This window comes from Meleagris gallopavo, chromosome 3 (genome assembly GCF_000146605.3).
Source record: "Meleagris gallopavo isolate NT-WF06-2002-E0010 breed Aviagen turkey brand Nicholas breeding stock chromosome 3, Turkey_5.1, whole genome shotgun sequence".
In the NCBI taxonomy this organism is placed as follows: Eukaryota; Metazoa; Chordata; class Aves; order Galliformes; family Phasianidae; genus Meleagris; species Meleagris gallopavo.
The window spans coordinates 57,870,254-57,879,950 of record NC_015013.2 but is presented as its reverse complement, the minus strand read 5'-3'; the positions used below and the strand labels follow the sequence as shown (position 1 = coordinate 57,879,950).

The window sequence follows — 9,697 nt, the reverse complement described above, 5'->3', positions numbered from 1 at the left end:
AAAACTGCTATATATTGCTGTATTGCAGGACATTGATGAAATACTAGAGTCATTGAGTAATCTGGTGAGATTTGGGCAAAGGTTTCACATTTAGTGTGTGAGATGTCTTTTTGATTTTTTTAAGATGGTAGCTGTTTGGAGCTGCTCAGTGATTTTGAATGATACTATCACCCTGGAGGAATACTATTTCAAGAAACCAGCAGTCAAGACATCTGAAGTTCCTATCCAAAGCATTAAAATTAGAACAAAATCAGATTGCTTCTCCCAGATTATCTGCATAGAAATGTGATTAGTGAACAATAAAAGCTAAATCCGCATGGAAATGTCCCTTGCTCCTATGTTCCAGCTGAACTGTTCTGAACAGCTAAGGCTAAGGATATGTGTCAGGAGGACTTCTGGTAGCATTACTGTGTTGTCTCACACTGTCCTCTATCTTTTCCTGCCAGGTCTTCCTTTAAATACTTTCTCCTCCATAACTATTATCTGCAGTAGACTGCTGGACTTTGAAACTGTAAAGTGCTTTCCATATCTTTTTGCTTCCACCTATTTACGCTTTGAAATCACACAGCTTGTTTTGTATTGCTATTACAAGTGGCATGCCAAAGAAAAGCATGGACAAAGCTTAATGAAAACAGAGAGCTCTTTAACTGCAATAAAATGTAGCGAAGTATCACAACTCTTCAACTGAAAAGAAAGAGCTGCTGTACTTAAAATCTAGTGCAGTGAATCTAGTGGTGAAATGAAAAACAATCTGATGAGGAAATGGAAAAACAATCAGAAATCAAAACTACAATAAAGTGGAAAAAGGATTAAATAAATATTGATGTGAAGTAGAAATTGTGAGCTGTAACTATATTGATGAACAATTTAGGGAAAAATCCATAGCTAGGCAGAAGAAAAATAAATAACAATTTTCTAAACACATTACTGGGAAAAGAAACCCAAAGTCAATTATTAAAGGAGATTGAGGAATTGTTTATGAAGATAAAGAAAAATTAAATAGATTCATAAATGTTTTGGAGGTTAAATATTTGGAGAGAAGGAGTCTGATCTTGTGAGTAAAGAATTTTTCAGTTTGTTAATGGTTAGGTGGTATTACACAATGCTATGAAACCTGGAATGTTAAAATCTGTTTTAAACTTATGTACTTGCACCCTAGAGTTCTGCTAGAATTGTCTGAACAGATCTTTGGTCTCTTATGTCAATTTTTAACAAATCCAGGAAAATCACAAGGCTTAAAGAATTTCAGATAATGCAGGTTGTGTTGATGTTCTGTAGATTGACTCCTGGATTCTGTGACTCAAAAAGAGGATCTAATATTTATACCACACAGCACCAAAATAAGAGGTCCAATGTCCAATCCAGCAAAAAATAAAAAATGTAAATAAAAAATATAAATAAAAACCAATCTAATGCGTGTGGTCACTGTGTGCATAAAAAAGAAACGGATGGGTACATACACTGTAGGTAAAAAAAAAACAACAAAACAAGAGCTACATAGGAGAAATCTGATGTCTGTATTCTTAATGCAGAAAACAGGAAAATGTAAAAAAAAAAAAAGCTTAAAAAGATATCCTGGTCTTATTTCTCCAGTAAGTGCTAATGAGCTCCTCTTATTCAGACTACAAGGAGGTGACCAAAATGAGTGAGTACATTACAGAGAAAACAGAACAATGAAGGCTCTTCAGTTAAGGCAAACAAGCATAACATGAACCAGTGGCTAGAGGTTAAAGCCAGATAAACTCAAATTAGAACAGAGTACCTATTAGTTAAGAGTGATGGGGATTAACTGCTGGAACAAACTGCCAAAGGAAAGTAATGAATTCTTCTTTTCTTGGAATCTTGAGGTCATGCATTTCTGGAAAATGTGCTCAAGTGGAACACAAGTTGTTATTTATTTATATCAAATAATTAACTTGATACATAAGTAACTGTGAAATGCAATCGTGTGTGATATAGGAAGCCAGATTACACTCTCAGTGCATGATTTCATAGCTTTACCAGAACTGGGCACGTGAGCACTTTGTCAGCCACAGATGTTTACATATTGATAAGCAAAAGCGAGTAGAATAAATGAAAAATTGACTCTCCTTTTGCCGTAATTTCACAGAATCAAATACACTGTTATACCCCTGTACTCGATCCTGCTCAATGCTTCCATATGCTCATGCACTTCCCAGATGAAGAGCCAACACTTCTAAGTCAACATCTGCCTCTGCTCCTACAGTGAAAAACTGTTCAGGCTCATTATTTAGCTCATTTTCTTCTTTTATTTTGAAGAGTAGAACAGTATTATGCATTTCCCTGATTCATGTTCCGTGCTTCCTTTTTAATCATGTAATTTTCAGGTAGTGGATTCAACACCTACCAGTTTCACTGACAAAAAGCCACTCAAATAAGTATTAAATGAAACTCATAATCCTTTAGGAATCTCATCTAATGATAAAGATCTGAAACGACTACAGTTAGGTAAATAAATATTTAGCATTTTCCTACTGCAGATTTTCCCTCTGAGCATTTCATCTTCTTCCTTGAATTTTGTCTGTGTATATCTTTAGTTCTACTTCCTTCCTAAAGGAATAACAAACTATTTACAAAGGAGTTCTGCCATCTCAGGGCCTTTAATTATTATTTCTTATACTGCGTTTCAGAGATATTCTATTTCTATTCTATTATTTTTTTAGTCCTTAGAAGTATGTTCTTATTTCTTGAGTTTTCTTTAAGGAACTGGAAAATATCCTGTTGTAGATTTATTGCCTTCTGGATGTATGTGTGAATTCTCATTGGCAGCCATAGTAGCCTTGGTTTACACATTTGAATACTGAAAAAATATATGCTAATTATGCCCATTAGTTTAGCAGTATTGGCTTTCACTTCTTGTGCACTCCAACAGATGCAGTTTTACACTTAGAGGTTTCGTACCTATGCTGTAATGTGTACTTGAGTACAGACTTTCATCTCATCTCATCTCATCTCATCTCATCTCATCTCATCTCATCTCATCTCATCTCAGATCTTATAATTCCAAAGAAATCATGTATACTGTAAAGTTAAATGTGTAAAGTGTGTGCAGGACTAGCCTGCCATTCCATTAGATGGTAAACTCAAGAAGCACAAATTTATGCTTGCAGACCATAAAATGTGTATAGCCACTGAAATGGTACTTGGTGTGGATTTAAAAGTAAACTAGAATCCAGCTGCCACATTTTGCAATGTTTGCAGAACAGATTTTGCCAATATAAACCTGACTTGCAAACACTTGGAGTCTTTCACCTTAAATTGTTTCTCTTTGCTATAAATGAGCTCTATTGAAAACGGTTTCTCTTTACCTTGTCATCTCGCACTTTTTATACTACTTAGCCATCCTTTTTCCTTTTTGTTACATAACACTCCAGCTTAGAAAATAATGATAAGCAAATAATATTATTCCAGTCCAGGAAAGCTGAAATATTCTTCCTTGTGGTGAATAAGCTCCTTCAAAAACTGGAGAGAAATTTTCAATTTTGTTATATGTATGTCTGTACTCTAATGGGCAAACGTAGAAACTTTCAGTTTCCACTTCTGAGCACGGAAAAGCATCAAACTTATCTGAAAGAGTGACCTAGCAAGAATAAAGATATAAACAAGATCATGTGAGTGATAATTGCTGGCCAACCTTGTGGTTAAACACAGGAAGCACAATCTGAAAGAGCTAGGTGCTCCTGGTCCTTTAGTTGCCTATGCTTCTGTATGGGTACAGTCTTTTCTTTCAGGACAACTTGACAAGAATTTGAGAGTCGGCTTAGAGAAACATAACTGTGTTCTAAATTGTCTCAAACTGAACACTCAAATGTCCCATGGAATAATTATCTCCTTATACTATTAAGTCCTGCTTACCCTCAAATACTCTTCACAGCAAGATAATGAAGAGAAAACTGGCTAACAAAGGAAATATGGTCATCTTATAATCTCAGTTACTTATTCTTGCATCGGAGAAATAACTATCAACTCTGCAGATGATCACATCACATCAAATCAGGCCTGCAGAGAATCCTGCAGGTAAGACTGTACAGTTCAATATAACTTGTATGGAATTCTGTTTTTAGTTTTCCTACCAATTTCTTATAATCTTAGTAACCTTATTCTCGGCACTGAGCTCTCAGTGTAGTGAAAGCTATTAGTAAAAATGGTTGAACTTTACTTCAAAAAAAAAAAAATGTTTATAGTCATTAATGTTGATTTATGGATACTAATTTCACAAAGTGTTTGGATACAGAATTTTGGTCCAGACCTGTTTTTCCTGGTATATACATTGTAAGATGCTAAGAGGAGCTATAGTGGCTATTTCTGATATTCATAAGTTAGTACAGTGCTAATGATAAGAAAAAAGAAATCAGTAACTATCTATTAATAATAATATCTTGATACAGGAAATACAAGAATAATTATTCACAATCTCATTAGGATTAAGCAGTATACTGAAGATGATTCGAAATGCTATTTTATGACAGGGAATGCTGGAAACTGAGTCACTTCTGAACTGCTGTCTTCTGAGTTCAAAGAGGAACTGTTGAAACAGTGGATCTCAGCCTAAGCGGTTTTTTTTCTTTTCTGCTTTTTTCTTCCCGTTATCATCAAAGGCTCTGATCATTAACCCTGGGCATAAGCAAGAAGTCAGAACGCTTCATTGGATCAACGGGTGAACTGGGGTACAGGAAGGATGTTCCCTTCTCCTGCTTCTGTTCATATGTTGTCATATGAAGTCTAGCTTGTGATTCTTTCATATGTTTTGCCCATCAATTTGATATTTGCTATGGCTTAAAGGGCCGTAACAGTGCCTACCTATGGATTTTTCAGCATGCTGAACCAATGGCGCAAAAGTTACTACAATGAGTAATTCCACAAGCAGTGAAATTTTACAGAATAAATACTGCATTTAAGTGTATTATATTACCTAGTAATCAAGTCTTTGTAGTGAAGTCAACTGTAACCTTATGTGCAAACTTAACAACATGGACCAATAGAGTCCAACAATTTCAAGAGTGCCCATCATTAAAAGAGAGCAAATCCCACTGATCTCAAGCAAGGCTTTCATTATGTCATTATTTCCATTTGATTCTGCGTGATTCAGTGCCTTTACTTGAAAATGAGTTGGTTTGTGCAGAGATTGCTCAGGTCAGTTGTGGTTGGAGTTAAATGAGAAATATCTGTCCTGTGAACCCTTTCATTGTAGAGATATAACCTTGAAATCCCTTGTTACTCACACACTTTACCAATTCATAGCGATCTTTAGCAGAATCTAATCTACTGATTAGATCATTCTATGCCAGACATCTATACCAGACAACTATGGAAAAAATACAGTATTTGCACAGAGAGTAACTGAACAGACATAGAGAAATAAATAAGCTTTTACCTGCTGTGTCTAAGATAAGGAAAGAATGAAAAGGTTAAAAGGAAGGGCAACAAATATAAGCAGTTTAGCACCTAACCAGTTATGAATGGAAGCCATGAAAACTATGAAAAGCCATTAAAAGTATTTATTACAAAACAGGAAATCACAGGTCTGATTATGTTGCCACTCATAAGTGTGAAATTCTAGAACAGACATCCCACAGGAAAGCTACCACAGGAAAGAACTTAATAGAGGGCATGAATGAAGTACTGTGCTTCAAGGGCCATTGGAATGAACCCAGCCTCCTAAACCTGTTTTTTCTTCAAATTATGAGACTGCTTAAAGAGGAAAAGGCATTTCCAGTCAGATGGGCCAGAATCAATGATAATTTAGAGCAGTGTTTTTTTCCTCCTTGTGGATCAGCAATAATTCAAAGGTACTGACTTTAATAAGAATACCTAGTGTGCGTTTAAAACGGATTTAGAGGATAAAATTTGCCAAACAAACAAATTCAGCATAGGAGAAAAATATGTATATTCATCATGTTATCGTGTGAAAAAGTTCATGCCAGAAAACTTGCATGTTCTGTTTGTAAGGATATCAGGTATTCAACATAAGAGAAAAAAGCAAATTTGCTTCCTTTTTCCTTTTTTTTTTTCCCCACAAGAAGCTGCATACTGATGTAGTTTGTTCATGTACAATGTATTCCTTTTAAGTCATCAGTAGTGAAGACAGTAACTGAAGATCATGAAGAAAGAAACGTATTTTTGTTCTGATGCTGTTCAAATAACCCAGTTCTTCTCCCCCCCCAAAATGAAACAAAACAAAAAAGCACACAAGAAAACCCAACACATATTTTTGTTTTGATTTCTTTCCACCTTGCACACAACTCATGAACCAATGCTCCCTTGCTTCATTAAAAAAATTTCTAGCTCACTGCTTCCTCTTTTTCTCTCTTGTCAGTCCTAAACAGGAATCACAGGTACTACTGCTGAGCTGGGGAACACAGGTCCACAGAGTAGACCAACAGCAAAAGGTCAGGATATTATTCTGTCAGGAAGACCTGGATGGTAAGGAAAGGACACTTCCAATTACTATTGTAGCATCTCTATTTGATGGTTTCTGTTGCCTCTCTTAGTTGCTTGCAGGCAGTGCAGACTGTCATTGCTGGGTTTCCAGTTGTCTTCCCCCCAAAAAAACTTACGTAAGTTTTTGGGACACCACACTAGGGGAGAGCCAACTGCAAAAGTCTGACTTTTTTCCCTTGACAGAACAAATGTTCTCTAGATCCACACATATCAGTGGTATAGGAAGAGAACTCTGATATCCTTGAATTGGAGCATGCCTTTGTTTAGTTTTGTAGAATCATAGAATATTCTGAGTTAGAAGGGACCCACAAGGATCAGCAAGTCCAACTCCTGTCTCCACAAAGCACCATCCAAATTCTAAACCCATTACTGAAACATGGTGGAATTGCTCTCATGACTGGAGTGCTGCAGTGAATGGCTATAAGCTCTTCAGAAGGGATAAACAAGGAAGGAGGGGTGATGGCACGGCTCTCTGTGTTAGAGAGTGTTTTGAAGTTGCTGAGCTCAGGACTCAGGGAATTACAAGGTTGAATCTCTGTGGTACAAGGTAAGAATCGAGGGGAAGGCCAACAAGGTGGACATTGTGGTGGGGGTCTGTAATAGAAATCCTAACCAGGATGAAGAGATGGATAAAGCATTCTATGAGCAGCTGGCAGGAGTTGTGCAGTCGTTAGCCCCTGTTTTCAGCTTCCCTGATGTATGCTGGAAAACCAGACAGCACAGAAGAAGCATTCTAGGAAATTTCTAGAGTGTATGGAAGATAACTTCCTGACACAGCTGGTAAACAAGCCTACCAAGAGATATGCCCTGTTAGACCTGCTGCTCACAAACAGAGAAGGACTGGTGGGAGGTGTGGACACCAGGAGCTGTCTTGGAAAGAGTGACCACAAAATGGTAGAGTTCTCAATTCTTGGTGATGTCGGAAGGCAGAGTAGCAAAACTGCTACCTTGGACTTCCAGAAGATAGACTTGGAACTGTTCAGGACACTGGCAGGGAGTCCTTTGTCATTTAGTCTTGAAAAGCAAAGAGATCCAGGAAGGCTGGTTGCTCCTCAAGAAGGAAGTCCTCAAGGCACAGAAGCAGGCTATTCCTTTGTGCCACAAGATGAGTTGGCAGAGAAGACCGACGTGGATGAAAAGGAAACATTTCCTGAGGTTCCAGGAGAGAAAAAAAATTACTACCTCCCGTGGAAGAAGGGATGGGCAACTCGAGGAGGGTACAAAGAAGTTGTTAGGATATGCAGGGAGAAAATTAAAAAGGCAAGAGACCAGCTTGAACTCAACTTGGCCACTGGGGTAAAGAACAAAAAACATTATTACAAATATATTAACAGTAAGTAGAGGGCTAAGGAGAATCTCCATCCTTTACTGGATGCGGTGGGGAATGTGACCACTGAGGATAATGAAAAGGCTGAGGTTCTCAATGCCTATTTTACGTCTGTCTTTAAAAGTCAGGCTAATTATCCTCAGGGTACTCTACCCTGTGACTTTGAAATCTGGATTGGGGAGCAGAATAAACTCCCCACAATTTAGGTGCAAACAGTTAGAAACCTACTCCTCCACTGGACAGTACAAGTCCATGGGGCTGGATGGGATCCACCCAAGGGTGCTGAGGGAGCTGGTTCAGGTGATTGCCAAGCCACTATTCACCACCTACCAGTGTTCCTGGTCAACCAAAGAAGTCCCAGAGGATTGGAGACTTGCTAATATGACTCTAATCTACAAGAAAGGTCATAAGGAGGACCTGGGTACAGGCCCAGCAGCCTCACCTTGATGCCAAGAAAGGTTATGGAGATCTTGAGTGAGATTACACAGCATGTGTGGGACAACCAGGGGACCAGGTCCAGATAGCATGGGTTCATGAAAGGCAGGTCCTACTTGACCAACCTCATCTCCTTCTTTGATTTAGTGAGCCATCTGGTGGATAAGAAAAAGACTGTTGATGTAGTCTACCTAGACTTCAGCAAAGCCTTCAACACTGTCTCCCACAGTGTCCGTGGCTTGGACAGGTACAATCTTGGCTGGGTAAGGAACTGGCTAGAGGGCCAGGTCCAGAGAGTAGTGGTGAATGGAGTTAATCTATCTGGTGACCAGTCACAAATGATGTTCCCCAAGGGCTGATATTGGGGCCTGTCCTGTTCAATATCTTTACTGATGACCTGGACGAGGGCATTGAGTGTACCCTCAGTAAGTTTGCAGATGACACCAAGTTGGGAGGAAGCATCAATCTGCCTGAGGATAGAAAAACCCTATAGAGCAATCTGGACAGGCTGGATCACTGGGCTGAAGCCAATGTGATGAAGTTTAACAAGACCACGTGCTGGGTCCTGAACTTTGGCTGCAGCAACCCCAGGCAGTGCTACAGGCTTGGGGCAGAGTGGCTGAAAGACTGTAGAGGAAACAGACCTGGAGGTATTGGTTGACACTCAGCTGAGCATGAGCCAGCAGTGGCCAAGAAGACCAATGGCATCCTGGCTTGTGTCAGAAATAGCATTGCTAGCAGGAGCAGGGAAGTAATTGTCCCCCTGTACTCAGCACTGGTGAGGCCACACCTTGAGTACTATGTTCAGTTTTGGGCACCTCAGTACAAGAAAGACATTGAGGTCCTGGAGCGTGTTCAGAGAAGGGCAACGAAGCTGGTGAGGGGTCTGGAGCACAAGTCTTATGAAGAGCAACTGAGGGAATTGGGATTGTTTAGCCTGGAAGAGGTTCAGGGAATGCCTTATTGCTCTCAGTAACTCCTTGAAAGGAAGTTATGCTGAGGTGGGGTCAACCTCTTCTCCTGTGTAACTAGTGACAGGATTGGAGGGGATGTATCAAGTAGCAGCACAGAGACTCAGAATCGTGCCTCTTGACTTGTTGAAAACAACCTCCTAATGCAGCAAAGAATACTGGAAGCCATCCCAGCACCAAGGGCACACAGCTGACTTATTCGATGTGGTGTCCACAAGGACCCCTTGGTCCTTTCGTACAGGGCCTCTTTCCAGCTGCTTGCCACTGTCCTGTCCGAAGCCTGAGGAGCTTCCTCCGCAGGCGCAAACAGACTTCGCACTTGTAGATCAAGCTCTCCCTGTCCATACGCTACACACACGGGGGTGCTGCCAAAGCGAATCGCCGGCACATCGAGGCACCACGGCGGGAAGCCGAGGCGAACGGCGTTGTACGGGGAAGCCCAGCCGGGCTGTAGAGCCGCGACCGCCTTCACACCCTCCGCCGGGGGCGGTCGTCCGTGCCC

At 39.9% G+C, this 9,697-nt stretch overlaps 1 protein-coding gene across 1 annotated transcript in view; it reads left to right on the top strand.

Annotated features, from left to right (window-relative positions):
* The first annotated feature begins 7,215 nt into the window (after positions 1-7,215).
* Positions 7,216-9,697, top strand: part of CA8 (carbonic anhydrase 8) — a 58,701-nt gene continuing 56,219 nt past the window's right edge. Inside the window, exon 1 of the mRNA XM_019614349.1 lies at positions 7,216-7,617. Within this exon, the coding sequence (XP_019469894.1) occupies positions 7,216-7,617 (402 nt within the window). The remainder of the gene's footprint in view (positions 7,618-9,697) is intronic.